Source organism: Lissotriton vulgaris (assembly GCF_964263255.1).
Source record: "Lissotriton vulgaris chromosome 8 unlocalized genomic scaffold, aLisVul1.2 SUPER_8_unloc_1, whole genome shotgun sequence".
Lineage (NCBI taxonomy): Eukaryota > Metazoa > Chordata > Amphibia > Caudata > Salamandridae > Lissotriton > Lissotriton vulgaris.
This window is the reverse complement of record NW_028240615.1, coordinates 2,523,701-2,541,546: the sequence shown is the minus strand read 5'-3', so window position 1 is coordinate 2,541,546 and position 17,846 is coordinate 2,523,701. Positions and strand designations below refer to the sequence as shown.

General features: G+C 45.5%; 1 protein-coding gene across 9 annotated transcripts in view; it reads right to left on the bottom strand.

Annotated features, from left to right (window-relative positions):
* Positions 1–17,846, bottom strand: part of DOCK9 (dedicator of cytokinesis 9) — a 1,255,128-nt gene that overhangs the window by 776,296 nt on the left and 460,986 nt on the right. For all 9 annotated transcript variants that reach the window (XM_086947866.1, XM_086947869.1, XM_086947867.1 and 6 more), the window contains exon 3: positions 8,379–8,468. In XM_086947866.1, the coding sequence (XP_086803992.1) occupies positions 8,379–8,468 (90 nt within the window). The remainder of the gene's footprint in view (positions 1–8,378; positions 8,469–17,846) is intronic.

Genomic DNA, 17,846 nt, shown 5'->3' with positions numbered 1-17,846 from the left:
TGCAGTGAGCAAGGGACTCACATCTGAGCATACCCTTCCACGCTTATGGTGGTCAAAACGATTCAGAAAAGGGGGTGGTGATGGACAGAGTATCTGAATTAAGCAGAACACTCCTACCCAGTCAACAGATCAGGGCTTGATCCATCACAGTTTTTTAGCTCACTGCACCATCCCAGCTCAGAACCTGGCTACATGCAAATTAGTCTGTCCCTGGGCCAGTGCATCATGGAAACAGGGCAGACCAAACTACCAAGCCAATTCTTTTACTGGAAAGGAAACAAGCTTCCGGGGACCGGTTTCTGGCATTACAGCCGTCTTCGGCCCGGCTTGCTTGAATCCTGATGAAGCAAGCCGGGCCGAAGACGGCTGAAATGCCAGAAACCGGTCCCCGGTAGCTTGTCTCCTTTCTGGTGAAGAATTGGCTTGGTAGTTTAGTCTGCCCTGTTCCCATGATGCACTGCTGGGCCAGGGACAGACTGATTTGCATATAGCCAGGTTCTGAGCTGGGATGGTGCAGTGAGATAAATAACGGTGATGGATCAAGACCTGATCTTTGGACTGGTTAAGAGTGGTCTGCTTAATTCGGACACTCTGTTCATCACCACCCCCTTTTCTGAATCGTTTTTGGCCACTATAGGTGTGGCAGGGTATACTCAGACATGAGTCCCTTTCTCACTGCACCATCAGGATTCAAGCAAGCCGGGCCAAAGACGGCTGAAATGCCAGAAACCGGTCCCCGGTAGCTTGTCTCCTTTCTGGTGAAGAATTGGCTTGGTAGTTTAGTCTGCCCTGTTCCCATGATGCACTGGGCCAGGGACAGACTGATTTGCATATAGCCAGGTTCTGAGCTGGGATGGTGCAGTGAGATAAATAACGGTGATGGATCAAGCCCTGATCTTTGGACTGGGTAAGAATGGTCTGCTTAATTCAGACACTCTGTTCATCACCACCCCCTTTTCTGAATCGTGTTTGCAATACGACATGGATCTAGAGCTACTGCCGAAAAATGTGTTGCGGACATTAATATTAATACGCTCAATTTGGAATTTACAGCCACAATCAGTAATGTGAAAGTTGAGTTTCTTCATGTTGAGATTTATATTGTTGAGAATGAAATCCAAACCAGATTGCACAGGAAAACGACGGCTGGTAACTCAACTCTTCATGCCTACAGTGCTCATCCTCGGCACCTAATAAAAAGCATCCCCTGTGGGGAGTTTTTAAGAATTTATAGAATTTGCAGCCATTAAATTGATCTTAACATTTGCCTTAATGAATCGACTCAAAGATTTTTGGCTTGTGGCTACAAAAAGAGTGATTTACAAAATGCTATGAATAAAATGTTTTTACATTTTGAAACCACTCCCCAGGTTGCCAACACTGAGAATGCTACATCTAATGGAGACAGATCTTCTAAGAGAGAAGACACTGTAGTTACTTATCACGACTTATAGTTGTCATGAGAAAAAAGTCAGGAACATCTTGAAGTCTAACTGGCCCATTTTGAAAACTGATATTATATTAGCTCCATTACTCAGTGAAATTCCCGCTATTACTTTTAGAAGGGTGCCCTCTATGAGGGACGCTCTTGTAAAGACCAGTCCAGAAGTTATTAAACCCTCGAATTGGCTCTCCAATCGATCAGGCTTTTTAAAATGAAGTTCATGCAGAGCCTGCAAGTTCTGGGTCAATAGTTCAGAATATCATGAGGCCTTCGCCAAAGATACATGCAAGATTAGGAGTTTGTTCACCTGTAAAACAGATTATGCTGTCTATGTATTGAACTGCACTTGCAACACATTGGGAGCACCAAGCTCCAGATGTTCAATCCTATTCTGCAGCATCTGCGGGCAATTGTTAATTCTGACTCCAACTATCCTGTGGAGCGTCATTTTAAACTGGTTCATCAAAATAATCACAAGGATTTGAGTTATTTTGTTGTCGACGCAGTACCTTTCTCCAAAAGGGTTGGGGACAGAGAGAGGAAACTAAGACAATTGGAGAGCCACTATATTTTACTTCTGGATATAAAGATTCCAAATGGTCTTAACACTGGGGAAGTTTTTCATAACTTTTTATACCTGTTTACATTTATTTATAGGGTTATGCCAGTTATTGTAAATCTGTGAATGTGACAGGCTTGTCCCTTTACTCTTATATTGTACTGTGTGATATCTGAGCCTTGCGCTTTTTGATCTGTTTCTCTTTTGCTGCTATTTACATATTATATGAATTTTAAGCCTTCTTTATCTGAATGAATTTTAGCTGTACCCTTTATGCCTTGTCTTTTGATCGGATTTTTTGCTGTTTTTTCTGGTTTTAATTCGATGGAGATGAGGTATGGGAATCGGGTGGTTAATGATTGGGCATAGGGGCTGGCTTAATATTCTGTTGTCAATTGTTGAGAGCCTGCTGGATTTAACAGGTTCTTCATTCATTTTTGATCCCGTTATAATGTTTATTCTATCGGATAAATCGTTCATATGTGATTTGCAATGGTTTGCACATATAAAATGAACTTGGCACTTTATGTACCTTTTCCCTAGCTGCTAACTGATAATTATTCCGGTTTTCACCTAATGCACTTTTAGCACTTCGCACTTTAGTTTAATTTTGCGTCTGCTGCTCCCTACATATGTGTTCCATATGTATTAATGTGTTTAACCAATCTATTATTAAATTAATATGGATTGTAGTTTGCACTTTTGCACAGATCAATACTGTTTTTTGTGTTTCCATTGCTCTTAACCACCAGCATTTGTAGAGATTTACTTGACAGTATAGTTACATTTCGGTTATGCATTTGATACTGTATGGGCACTTGCCCATTATTAGTCTATTACCACCATTCTATATAATGAAGCTATCTATTCATTATAGCTATTCACATAATAGGTAATAATAATGATTTACTGCTTTGTAGATTTACAATGTGATAATAATTTTATTGGTGGTTTTAGATTTTCTCACCTGCATTTTCAACTAAATGTTATTCTTTCGCATTTATGCCGATCCTACCTGCAGTATGTCTTCTATATCTTTGGTATAGTAGGTGGAGCACTAAATGAGAACACAACAGTATTTAAACTTGTGGGTTTTTGGCCAGGTCATGTGATCAAGACCGGGTTTACCCGGTCGAAACGCGTCATGCTGCTGTTTTCTGAGGAATAAAGCACAATATTGCACTTCATTCATCGTGTGGTCCGTACCGGATTTATTCGTGATCTGCACGGCTTAAGGACTGTGGTGATATATATATATATTGGATTTGGTACGAACATACAGCGCGCTCACCCCCCCGAGAGGTCTCATGGTACTGCACTGGGACTTTCATTTCGGGGAAGGAGGCTGCAGCGTGTCTGCAGAGGCCCCATCAGGTATTGCAAACTACTCTCCTTGTGTGCAGGAAACGGAGGAGTGCAACGCAGCGAGTCAAGCCACTGTGCATTTGTCAGCCACTCACTGGATGGGCTGGCACATTGGACTCGCAGCACCAGCATTCCTCTGGGTACATCACGTGCACGGGAGGCAGCACAACATCAAACAGAGGCGGGGAGGAACCAACAAAGGAGTGGCCAGAGACTGCTCAGGACACTTTAATTACCCCCAGGTGCGAGGCTCTGAAAAGAAGGAAACGGGAACCGGCACTGATGAAAGCGCACATCTCCACTTGAAACGCGCCTGCCTGGCGTTTCCTGAACTCTTCTAATTTTGCTTAAATAAATCCTGTTGGCAAGTCAGCATATGTCGGGCTCATTCGTAATTGAGTGGGCATTGGTTTATATATATATATATATATATATATATATATATATATATATATATATATATATATATTGTTTACCAATCCATTTCCTTCTGATCAAAGGAAGGCACTGACTCCGTGACTTTGACTCAAGAAAAGTTTTAATCCGACATGCTGACAGACGCGTTTCGGCGGAAGCCTCCGCCTTGCTCACTTACTCTGCTTTGAATGACAAACGTTTATATAACCATCAACATGCTGACACATCAAGAACAGACCTTACATCGTGATAGGCTGTTCGTAGTCATAGTTACCAATGAGTCATGGTTAGACACACTTAGAAATAGACACAGAAGATTCTGTAGTTTTTAGGTTTTGCCTGGCGAAAGCTGCGCTTTCTGCGCAGCTTTTTCGCGCAGGCGAAAACCTGATGAGAATTGTAGTGTGCTTTGGGTCGGCCCTCGTCATTCATTGGCTGGCTCCGTAAATGGAGCCTTGCCATTGGACGAGGGGCCTGTCCGTCAATGCCGGACCAGACACGGGGGCGTTCCCGACATTCTTTGGCTTTTGCCGACGTCACGCGACGTCAGCCGAAAGCCGGGAACGCCCCCGAATCTGGTCCGGCATTGAAGGCACCCGGAAGAAGTCCAGGTGAGTGCTTGCTTTAATTTCCCGCTGTTCCCACCCCCTCTCCTGCTCGCAGCGTCTCCCGTCCCCGTTCCCGCCCCCCTCCCGCTGGTGACCGTGCTTTCCTGTTGTCTCAGCCAGGCCCGCTCCCCGCAGACTCCCCTCCCCCTGGTCTCCGTTGTTCCCACCCCCTCTCCTGCTCGCAGCGTCTCCCGTCCCCGTTCCCGCCCAGGTCGCCATCCGAACAAGAACCGGTCGGCTATGATCGTCGTTGGACATGATCACACAGACTTCCTGGTGCCACTTCACCTGCACCACAATTTATAACGCCGTTCCGGTCTGTAATGTGTAAATTCTTCACCTCTTAAATGGAAATGTAAAACTACCGAAAATGCAACATAAAAATATAAGTACAAAAAAAATCAGCGTTCTGGTAAACATTACACAAGCAGCCATAGGCGACTGCTGCTGCGGACGCTGTTTCAGCTGCTCCAGCGCCTCCTCCCGGGGCCCGCCCACTTTTCGCAGAACTGGCATTTCCAGCTCTTGCTCTGTTGCTCAGCCGAGGCCAGCTACAGAAACAACACAACCCCGAGCCCCCGCGGACCTGACAGCGCTCCGTCCTCAGCTGCAGACATGGTGAAAGTGTCCTTCAACTCGGCTCTCGGCCAGAAAGACCCGCCAAAGGAGGAGAACAGCGAGGTGCTCATCATCCCCGAGCCCAAGGTGAGCCCCCGGGAGGCAGGGAGACGGAGGCAGCTGGCGGGAGGGGCAGCCTGCACTGTCCCCGGATTACAAGTGTGGGGGCAGGGAGGGTGTTTGAGGCCCTCAGCTATTTTTGGTTAATCCCAGAACAAGGACACATCTACAAAATGGCTGTTTTCGTTTTACCATGGCAGAGACCTGCAACGCGCATTTCCGTCTAATTAAATCTCTGCGCGTCTTCGCAGGAATGTACCTGGCCTCATATTCCTGAGAATGGTGTGTGGGGTGTGCTGCAGGGAGTCGCAGGGCTCTGATGGGGTGTGCTGCGGGGGGGGGGGTCGCGGGGCTCTGATGGGGTGTGCTGCGGGGGGGGGTCGCGGGGCTCTGATGGGGTGTGCTGCGGGGGGGGTCGCAGGGCTCTGATGGGGTGTGCTGTGGGGGTGGCAGGGCTCTGATGGGGTGTCTGGGGGGTGCTTTGAAGGTTACATTTCTGTTCCATCGCTCTGTCTGTTCCTTTGTTCTCGGGTCCGGGCTCCCTCTCATCGTCCCTGCGGCGCCTCGGCTCGGCCCCTGTCGCGCCCTGTGCTCTGCTGCATGGCAGGCGCTGCTCCCCGGGCCCCCACCCTTCCCTCCCTCTCCGGCGGCCATGCTGCCTCGGCTTGGGCCAGCGGGGCCACCGTACAAGGCCAGGCTCCCTCCCTCCCCCGCTCCCCTCCCCCCGTGGAGCCCTATGGAAGAGCCTGTGCTGCAGGATCCACGCCATGGCCGAGGCCCGGAGCCCCCTCTAGACGCCCCCCGGCGGGGCTGAGGCGGTCCTGCCATCCCCCTGGGGGCGCCCCAGCCTCCGGCCCCCCCCGAGGTGAGCAGGGAGGGGGGAGGAGGCCAGCGCATCCCTGGGCCCGCCCCTGCACTCCAGCGTCCCTTTAACTGCCCCTCCGTGTCCCCAACACCCCCCCCCCCTGGATCCCGCCAGTGTCTGCCCGCATCTACCCCAGTATCGGCTCCCTCCAGTCTCTTCCATCTGCTACCCAAAGTTCCCTCTAACTGCGCCTTCTCTTGCATCCGTACCTGCCCCAGCCCCCGCTCTGGCCTTGACCCCTCCAGTGCCTGCCCTCATCAACCCCAACCTCGGTCTCTCCACTCTCTGTCCCATTTGTTCCTCTAGCTGCGCCTTCTCTTGCATCTGTACCTGCCCCAGCCCTCCATTGACCTTGCCGAGGCCAACCCTCATCCACTCCATGAAGCGTCATTTCTTTACATTCTCTGTCCCTCCTGCCCCATATCTGTTCCTCCAACTGCCCTTCTCTTGCCTCTCCATCTGCCCTTACACGCACCATCAATCTGAGGTATATACGCCCCTGTCCTGCTGCCCTCTGACTCCCGAATACTTCCTTTATCTGCCCCTTTTCTGATCCTTTCTCGTCCCTCCACTGGTATATTTTAGTCTCTGACATACTTGCTCCTGCCTGGTTTACTCTCCAGCTGGCCCATCTCCTTTCCTTAATCCCCTTTTCTGCCTCTCAGCCCCTCCATCTCCTTGATCACGACTTAAAAACTACAAAAAAACACGTGGGGGTCACAGGGCTCTGATGGGGTGGCAGGGCTATGATGGGGTGTTGGGGTATGATGAGGGGGTCACAGGTCTCTGATGGGGTGTCTGGGGGGTCGCAGGGCTCTGATGGGGTGTGGGGGGGGGGGGGGGTGGCGGGGCTCTGATGGGTTGTTGGGGTATGCTCTGGGTGGTCGCAGGGCTCTGATGGGGTGTCTGGGGGGTGCTTTGAAGGTTACATTTCTGTTCCATCGCCCTGCATGCGAATATGATGTTACGTTAAATGCACTTGAATCGCACAATCCCAACCTTTCAGGATCCGCGTGCCCTGTCCGGCTCGCCCATTCACTGGCGTGAATGCGGTTGTGTGTAGAAATGTGTCCCTCATGAGAGGCGGGCAGGCTGGGAGCAGACTGGTATGTGCATTGCTTGGTGGTGGGTTATAGTCAGGGAACAAATCCTAAAAAAATAAGTGGGGATACAGAGTGCAGATGCAGAGTGCGGATGCAGAGTGCGGATGCAGAGTGCGGATGCAGAGTGCGGATGCAGAGTGCGGATGCAGAGTGCGGATGCAGAGTGCGGATGCAGAGTGCGGATGCAGAGTGCGGATGCAGAGTGCAGATGCAGAGTGCGGATGCAGAGTGCGGATGCAGAGTGCAGATGCAGAGTGCAGATGCAGAGTGCAGATGCAGAGTGGAGCTTCAGAGTGGAGCTTCAGAGTGGAGCTTCAGAGTGGAGCTTCAGAGTGGAGCTTCAGAGTGCAGAGTGTCAAAAGCAATGCCAATAGCTCTAACTTTAACAAAGGCAAAACCATTGCATTGTAAATGCTTGTTAAGACAAGTGCCCGTGATTCAACCCATAACACAAGCAGCTAATGCCACATAGTAAATACAGAAACATTGCCATCTCGATGCTGTAATGAATTTTAAAGCATCAAGACAAATGAAATATATTAGTCCTTTGTTCTACGTTTCTGCCATAGTTGCCAGGACTGCGAGCTAATGCTATACAATTAAACATCATTGTGCATTGCATAATATATTGCGGTTCATGTTGGCTCCTATGTTGCAACTGTTAAGTACATTAATTTAAATTAAAATTAAAATGTTTGCTAGACATTACATCCTCTCCAAGTGGAGTTAGTTGCTTATCTGCATATATATACTCTGTTATTCATGTCTATGCTTGACATATATATGAGTCATCCGTATGTGTATATATATGTGTGTGTATATATATATATATATATATATATATATGATCAAGGTGATCAAGGCTGCCTTGCTGCAGCCGAAACGCGTCATGCTGGGGACAGAAGAACAATAAACCACCCTTGAATTGAAATTAATCGCAGTGTTTGTGGTCTGTACCTACATCGAGGACTCGGTACCTTTGCCGAGAAGTAGGATTTGGAACGGATATATATATATATATATAATACCCACATTTCAGAAGCAAAAATAGAAAGGAATAACCCATTTGACCAATGTGCCATAACACGAGATGGAAGTGTTCTATAATATTTAGTTCCTATAGCACCATGTGTACACTAGTCTGTAAGCGGCTCTTAAATGGATTCCTTAACTACGGGTAACCTGATTTCACTTGCGTGAATTTTTGGTTCAGTAATTTTCCAGAGGTGCAGAGCAGTAGTAACCTGAGCAGGATGCATTTAAAAAAATTCTACAGATGGTTTACAAACTCTACCTTAACCGTTAAAACTGTATCTTGCAAAGACTTCGCGCAGCTCACCTCCTTAACAAACAGGCTCTCCGCTTCTTTCTCGGCATTGTCGGGGACCGTGGGGCATATATAGCGACCCTGTCGTTTCAACGTGGCCGTCTGTGGAAGAAACACGAGTTTAGTCATACACAAGTAACAACTTTAAAATAAGAGCTCACAGAAGCTGTTCAATGGTATGTACATTGTGAGAAACGTTGATAACATAACAGGAGCTCTGGCAAAACAATCCAGCAATTATTACCGCACGGTTAGATACAGATAACACAAGCTAAAATGAAAATGTGCATTAACATTGCGTTATAATGCTTTACGAAAACATTAGCAGACTTAGTTGTAAAGGAGAAAAGCAAAGTTTTCAGAACTCTTTCAGGTGGGTGGTAGGTAATTCCTGCAGCTGGTTTCCACATTGCTGTCTGTTCTTTGCTGTGCGCAAGGGGTCAGGAGAGGGGCAGCGCAGGCCAACGAATCACACTGGATAGAATCTTTAAAAAAACGGCAGCATAACGTAGTTTATGATAATATTAGCGAAGTAATTACTCCGCGCTCCTTCCTCATTTGCAGCAGGCCTCACGTTCTAGCAATCGAATTACACCTTTGATTCACTGTACTGCACACATCTCAAGTTACCAACTCTCTGAGAACCAAATTAGATTGTTTTCTCCAGGAAGCACACTCGGAGTCACGCAATGGAGAAGAATGGGTGGCACACAGGGACTCGCGCGCCTCATATGAAACCTGGCAGCTAGGTTTCATGCACATGTTTTGGTTTGTAATCATACAATTAAATATATATATTACTCTTCTTTTTTTGATAATAAGAACTCACTTGAACACATACACACACACGATGAAGCAGGTTCTGATTATCAAAAATAACAGCTATATATATATATATATATTTCCCTTTTTTTATACAATGTACATTAAATGCAAGTGAGGAGATGAAGGCAGAAGGAATTAATGCAGCATCTTCAAATGTATTTATATAGTTACTGTCATGCAAAGACAAGACAAAGTAGATCAAAAGGGGAAATGCTAGGAAAGGGAAATAGAGAAATGAAGCTTAAATCAAATGGTTAAAACATTTAAAGAAATGCCAGCAAACCTATTCTGTGTGTTGGCTCTTTCATTTCTCTATCATGGCTAAACAGAAGGAGCAGCCTGGAAACTAACCCTTGGTGTCACCACCATTCAACCTGAAGAATATATTACTTACCATCAGTAATGGTCTTTCTGCTTGATATTCTATGTAAATGATGAGTCTCCATTTTGTAAATCTCCCCTAGTGTCACACTGCAACTAGAAACTCCTATAATAGCTCCTGCATACCAACAGGTGACACTGTCTGCCTGCATCCTCTTTGCCAAAGCATAACAGAGTGTGATACAAGGGACAATTCGTCATGACTAGGTCATTTCATTATCTACTGGGAACTCTTAAAAAACGATAAATGTAGAAGCCAAGACATGGATCTAACTGGTGTAGCAGCTGCTCCTCCTGCTTAGTAAGGTGCAGCAGAGAGAAGAACACAAGGAGTATGATGACGTACCCTATGTGAAATGGTAACACCACTTGTGGAAGAAAGGATGCGTGAGTCCAAAACACCAGTTTGAGGGGAAAATAAATAAATAGAAAGGGTGCAACATTTTTTCCTGAATGATCATATGGAAAATTGCTCCAAAAAAGATCAACCTGTGCTACAGAAAAAGATGGGGTTGAATTTGTTGATGGAAAAATCCAGGGCTGACTACACTATCATCTTTTGCATGTGAGCTGACATAGCTATTTTGAATTCACTTTCAATGGAAAAATGTTGAAGTACAGAAAAACATATATCTTTGAAATGGAAAGATAGGCTGCGATCACAGACATGACCTTTGTAATCCTGCAGGGCTGATGCAAGGCAGTGAATTGGAAGTGGTTTGAGCTGACTACAAATTGGTGATACTTCCTGTGTCAATGCAGCATCAGAATTGACAGTACAGGTTCTGCAGGTCCAAGGATATTATGGAGGTCTCTGAGTGCAAGGCTAGTAGAACGTATACAAGAGTTGTCATTTCGGAGGGAGCACGAGAGCTGCCTCTTTTTGGTCATCCTCGTAATGAGGAACATGTTCAAGGTTCTGCAGAGCATCAGAGCCTGAAGCAAAAAGAGTCACCATCCTCTGAAAATACTGTTGCGGACACAGAGGAACAGAGAGAAAGAGGCTTGTGAGTGGAGTTGAATTGAGTACTGGTGCATCTCAGTAATGTGGAATTATTTTTAAAAATGTATTTGTTGGAGGGACAAAACACTACAGAAATCTATATTCACTGCACAGAAACCTAGTTACCATCTTTACTGCCTTAAACAATTAAATGGGACTCCAAGGAATGTACTTCTTACATGTAAAGCAGTCTATGGAACTTATGACTTTATACAGTGAAGCTTTCACAAGGAAAAACGTTCCAAATTTTAAATATACATATCGAGAAAGGCACAGACAAATGAGTATTACATGTTTACATAATATACATTTTTGCATATGGTTCTGGCAAAGAACATAAAATGCATTGACAAACATTCTAGACCCAAGCTGCAATATACAAAACATCTGTGATCTAGCTATAAGTCAGAGGGACATAAATGGTGCCCTTGAATATGTCTCAAGCAGAGCTGTGTATTCTTTGGCAGAGTGAATAATGAGTTTTCTAATTCTTCAGGGAAAGACAAAGCCAAGGACTATTTCTTGTTAGGAGACAGCTCTGCAGATTTCAATCCAATTTATGTGAAAGCATCATCTCACAACGTGTGCAATGTTCTCATTTGGGTGACTGTAACATCAGAGCACACAATGGTAATATGAAGACCCTGAAACTGGTTGACCGATGCTGCACTCCGATTATTACTACAAACTACAATTTCAAAGAGTTCTGCAAAAGAATTTCAGAACTTTTTCATGTCTGTGTCTTATTGTGTACTTTCCCACAATCACACAAATACTATTAAGAAATTGCTGGTCGTGCACCGGCAAACCAGTCCCAATACGCACTACTTCAAAAGAGGCCCGTGGGCTCAACTAATTGAAGTCTTAACAGTAGTCCCAAAGCATAAAATGCAGTAATTGAGAGAAGCTTACAGCCATTCAGAGCATGTTGAGAAATTACAAAGCATAAATCCTTGCAGTGCCGGAGAATCCTCCCCCTAGACTTTCAAGGGAGGAATCTGAAGCATTTTGAAAGAGATTTCCCCGTGATAGTGTCCTTGGCGATGAGTCCATAGGATCTTCAACCGGCCCAAGACCCAATCTGTGTAACAGATGCACAAAAAGATTATTAGACCTCCTCACAGGAGACTGCTGACCGAACCTGGGAAGGCTTGAGTAGATTCTAGAGGCAACTGTATTTCTTGTGCTCTCCATGCCACTGGACTCAAGCTATCCTGGCTGATGAGGGCTGAAAGCCCGAAACTGGTCCTAGGATGCTTGTTTCCAGTCCAAGGAGGACCTGGCCTGGCAGTTCGGGCTGGACTGTTTCCATTGGGTGCAGGGTCAAGACTGATTTGCATATGGCTGGGTCCAAACTGGAAAGGCATGGTGAGCAAAAAAACGATGGATTTAGGCCCAGATCTATGTACTGGGGTGAATGTATGACATTGTTCTGCATTCTGTCCATCAATTGTTCTTTTTGCATTTCTCCGCGAGGAAAACACAGCACAAGAGCACAGTGTGTACCAGTGGGCACAGCTGAAAAGGCTTCAATCTTGTGAGAAGCTATTATCGTGCATAAAAAGTCAATGCCCTCTTATGAACCTGGTGCATTGTGGCAGGCTTGTGCCGTGGTACAAACTTTAAAGACCTTCCACTGTGAACTAGAGTTGGTATGCTTATGATGCACTGTTGTATGACTCCTGCTTTATCAGTATGGACAACGGCTTGGGAGACATTTCAGAATTTTCAAGACGTTTGTGGATCGAGCTGTGAAGATTCTCCGAGAATAGCTACTACAGTGGGAGAATTAGACTTCTACAGCAAATTCCACAGGCGGGAGAACTGCAAAGATATTCTGCATGGACACCTTAATGTTGATTCTGGGAGGCTGCTTGCAGGTGTGGACAGCAATTATAACAACAGTCATTCTTCAGTGAGCACAGTGTGCCCAACAAAATGCAGGTCACTATTTACAAGAGCCAGAATGTACTGATTGTTTACCTTTTACTTCCGTGTGAGAAAGACCCAAAACCCCCATGTCCGATAGAAGTCAAAGTTATATTAGTCCATCATATCAACTCTAATCAAGTCTAATCAACTTCTAAAGCAATTAAAGCATTCATACATAGAATATATCTGCAATGTGGTCTGGCCCAAACATAGTCCTTATCAGTAAGGGTCAGCTTCCTAAAAAGGGACCCCCAGGACTTACCTTCCTTGAATCAGGTATGCTGCGCTTGCGGCAGGAACCCAGGAAGAACCATGAATAAACTGTCTGGCAGTGGAAATCTTCTAGCAAACAGAGCACCAACAGCCTGATGAAAAAATCAAGAGCAAGATGCTCTGAGCGAAAGCATTCCTCAGCTGGACAGCAGAGAGTGATCTGGAGGATGCTGGGGGATACTGAGGGCTCGGATGAAGGGCAGGCAAAGGAGAGCCTAACCGTGCACAGGGGACTGTGAATTTGTTCTATATGGAGCTGTGAAAACATGCACTAACCTCCAAAAGGGAGAGGGAGCACACTGCCTGGCACACCAGCACACAATTAGCCCAGATGCATTGTGGTAAATGCAGTGAATGGTAACTGTGCCTTTCAGCATTGCCAGCACCCTCAAATGTAACTTGCTATTCTCTCCTGAAGAAGGACAGCAATCCTGAAATTTGGATAGACATACAACCACTGGCTGCACCAGAAATGCGTGAATACTAAAGACTTTCAACTGAAGTGAGTGTTGTCATGCACTGGATTAACCACATCTGGGTTAATTGTGTGCTGGTAGGCCAAACAGTGTGTTCCCTCCTCCTTTTGTAATATCCTCTAGAGGGGTAGTAGACGTGTAATAGAGTGTTAGAGGGGAATGTGTGGAGTGGTGTGGCTCACTGGTTAGAGGCGGCAGACCCGTAAGCAGAGGACGGACCAGGGTTCGATTCCCGACGCGGCAGGGTCGTGGACCAGGGTCAGCGTGTTCGATAATTCTCGCCTCGGTGCCTACTCCAGTCAGGGACCACACTCGGCAACTCTGGGCATTAGCTTGCCTCATCTTCACAACGGCCCCCCCAGACCGCCGGGGATGCTTGGTCGCACCTTAGAGATACCCATTAGGGACCATCTCTCAGGGTGAGCCAGGACGGGTTCCCCAGCGGTCGAAGCGTGGAGATACTCCTCCGGGAGTCGATTCCTAGCGCTATATAAACCCGCAATTAAATTAAATTAAATGTAGAGGTGTGGAAAGGTGGTAGAAGAGTTGGGCTGTAGAAGAGTGGTAGAAGAGTAGAGGGGTAGTGTACTCACAAGGAATTTCTGTTGTCAAGGTTGCAGAGAAAAAACCAAAATCCACAAAGCTCGGGGGCACACTGTACTCACTCTCTCTAAACCTGTGTTCTGGAAATATGAAAAAATGCTTGGCACTTATTTAGAAACCAGTGTTTACTATTGTACTACCTGTTCCCCTAATGTTTCACTGTACTTAACGTACTAAAACAAACCATGAACATAGTTGCAAAAAGTGAAAGTTTAATTGTAAAAATATTTTTTAACTACTAAAGCCTTACGTGGACAGATGATACATTCAGTTAAAGTGCAAGTAACTACATTTTAGGTCATACTGATCCGGCCTATATAATCATGAGTATACTTGCCATCTTACAGCATGTTTACACCTGACCCGCAGTTCGTGGTTGTGTGTGGTTGTGTGTGTGGTTGTCGTTGTGTGTATGTGTGGTTGTGTGTGTGTGGGCTTAACAGTAATTGAGTTGATTCTTTGTGAAGGCATTTTTTACAACAGTGAGAGTGATTTTTGAGAGATCCTGAGAGAGTCAGTTAGTGAGAGAGTTAGTCAATTAGAGTGAGAGAGTCAGTTAGTGAGTGAGAGAGTTATTGAGAGAGTGAGAGTCAGTAAGAGAGTGAGAGAGTCAGTTAGTGAGTGAGAGAGTCAGTCAGTCAGTGAGAGTCAGTCAGTTAAAGAGAGTGAGAGAGTTAGTCAGTGAGGGTGAGAGTTAGTCAGTGAGAGTGAATGAGAGTTAGTCAGTGAGAGTGAATGAGAGTGAGAGAGTTTGTTCGTTATTTCCTGAGTGAAAGAGAGTGAGTTAGTGGGATAGTAAGTTAGTGAGAGTGAGTCAGTGTTTTTGCGAGCGTTAGTCAGTGTTTTAAGAAGTCATTCAGTTAGTAAGAGAGAGTCAGTTAGTGAATGAGAGTCAGTGAGAGAGTTAGTGAGAGAGTCAGTCAGTGAGAGAGAGTTAGTTATTGAGAGAGAGTGAATTAGTCAGTGAGAGTGAGTCAATCAGTTAGGGGGAAAGAGGTTGGGAGAGTCAGTGATAGAGTGAAAGAGTCTGTTAGTGAGAGTCTGTCAGTGAGAGTGAATTAGTGAGTGTGTCATTGAGAGTGAGTGGAAGAGGTTTGTGTACTGTAGACACAGGTCAGATGTAGTATGATCGGTGTTTGGAGTGCCTATATATGTCTTCGATGTATTGCGAGTAGTGTGTTAATCAATGCAAGGTTAATAAAGTTATTTCAAAATCATTTTTCTTATTGTTTTTTTTTTTGGGAGGGTGTGGTGTATCAATTTTTCTGATTAATATGAGGTGCAGTGTAAGAGGTGTGTACAGTGCATACCCACTGAAGATTTATTGTGCAATGTATGCGCAGTGTTGTTAAAGGTGTGTGCACTATGACTAAAATGTGTGAAGTGCATTGGAAGAGCTATATGCATTTTTACGGAGTGATGTAATGTTCAGTATGAAAGGTATCTGTAACGTCGGCATAAATGCGGTGAGTGAGAATTTAGAGGTGCATTACAGCACTATGTTCTGCCGGAGGGACAAATAATACTTCGCACTCTAAACTGTATTTGCAGTCTCAACTAACTTGCGATGCACCTGATAAACAGTCTAGCTTTCCTTTAACCCTACAGTATATTTGAAGCAGAACTAAAAGTTAATGTAAAAAATATTTTTCAAATAGCAAGTAGAGAAACTAACGAGAATGTCGCATTTTTTTAACTCGTTAACCGCAGCGTTAATTCCGCCGCGGGGCGGGCGTTTCCGTGCGTGGGTGGGGCCGCGTCGGCCGTTGGACGTGCGCAGCACTACGAAGGTAGTGCTCGCGACTGCCGATGGCAGCACGCAACGGGTTAAACTGTAAAGTGGAATACTTTGGCATGCATTGACACCTTGTTTCAAAAAGACTCCCAAGTGTAGCCTCCATGCAGTCTGCACTGGTGTGAAACGTCCGAACAGTTACTACCTGTGGTTAAATGGAAGACTGCCGTAGCTGAATAAAAACAATGGTTTCCTCCTCGTAAAGATCATTATCAGCGTTAGGAGAGGCAAATGTGGCGCCAATGCATCGGCACATATGGGTGAAGTTTTAAAAGCAAGAAAGGATGTTTGTAACCGTGAAAAGCAAAGACCGAAATAAAGATGTGCAATTAGAAAGTCAAAAACAGCAATTTGTAAAAAAAAAAAACATAAGTAATGCACTCTCTCTGTGACGTGATTTTTATGTCACAATGCTCCAAATTTGTTATGCCCTACATCGCCACTCTTAACCAGAAAAAGTAAAGAGAGCAACTTGGATTTTTTTTTGTTTGTGATCACTTTCGCGGCCGCTTTGATGTTCTCAGTGGCCGCGCGGCTCACTGATTATAGGAGTGTTACTTATATAATGCTGGCCAAGCTTCAAAGCAATGACGAGCTTCTTCTGCGAGTGTTACAGGGTCTGCCAATGAACATCATCTTGTATGGAGGATGCATTAGGGTGCAACAAGCATTGGCAAAGCCAATAGGTCAGGGCTTTGGGACCTATTGGCTTTTCAAATGGTTTTAGCCATATTGTTCAGTATGCTGTGTAACAGGGCTAAAATAGGGAATTAAAAAAATGTGGATCGTAAACAAACCAAAAAAAGTAGTGCAAGACATTGTTGGAAGCAACACGTAGTTATACTCACAAAGGGCAGGGAGGTTGCAATATGGGTGAGGCAGAAAAAAACAGTAGCGTGGGGGGAAGCAATTGGCTGAAGGTATTATGAACAGGGCAGCAAATGTAGGAGAGAGCGCAATGTAGAGCTTGGAGAAGCATACAGGCAAGAAAACAAAGTAGGCAAAAAGCACACAAGGGCGAGCACATTACGGTGCCGGGAGAAACGTGTGCAGAGAAAGAGCAACACACCTCGAAGGAGCAGAATGTAATGATAATTAAGGTGAGTGGTTCTGCGACTTACAGAATCCTTCGAATGGCAAATGGTGATCACTTTCGCAGCCGCTTTGATGTTCTCAGTGGCCGTGCGGCTCACTGAGAACATCAAAGCGGCCGCAAAAGTGATCCCGCAGGTTGACAAATGGTGCGCGTGCCCGGCGCACATGCACAGTAGCCGATCCGCCTGCAGACTGTGGGAGCACTTTCAAAAGCCCCTTACTAAATATCTTGCGCATAGCATCGCTTACGCGATAGCTAGGCGAGACCTAAAAACGATATATGGACTAGATCGACATCTATTTTCACTGTTCACTATTGCTGAAGCAGCAAATGGTGAGTATGATGAATTTACACTGCTTTTGAGCACCAGCGCACATTTTCTATAACGTGGCAACTGATTTAGAGTTCGGGGGTCAGTTTCTACGACAAGCTGTTTTATCACTCAGGTGAACATTACAATGTAGTCAGAGCAGCATTCTTTTAACCACTGCACCCCCACCCCTTGAGATCTTCACTATGTTTTGCATCCCCCTATGTAATTGCTGCCTTTCCAGATCGCCTTATTTTGGTGGTTCAGCAGACTACAAGCGTCCACCATAAGGATCACTGACTCTGAGCTCATAGTGCCCAATGAAGGTAGGGCCATTCAGTATTCAGATTGATAAAATGAGTATCATAGCGAAGGATAACAATAACCAGATTAATTGTCAATAGCGCCAAGAAATCCATTGTGAATGTGCGTTCTATAGCTACATCACCAGTAGTGCGGCTGCCATCCAGCAAAGCCTTCCAGTCAAAATGTTAGACAGCAAACGATGCATAACTATGCGACATTCTCGTTTCTTTGTTTAAAAACTAGAACACAACATCCATTTTGAGCTGCTGCTTCTCCAGTCCGATTACAAGGTAAGCAGACAGCAGAGTACGAAATGGCTTGTAGAGTACAAACAAAGCAGTGAAAGACCTTGCACCTGCCCATCAAAGCCCAGGCGGGCTCCGAGCTAAGCAGGGGGGCTCAGACTGAAGCAGGCATGCTAATCGCAAGGGAATCACGCGCGCAAAAAAATCATTTTTAAAAAACATTGAAAACTTACTT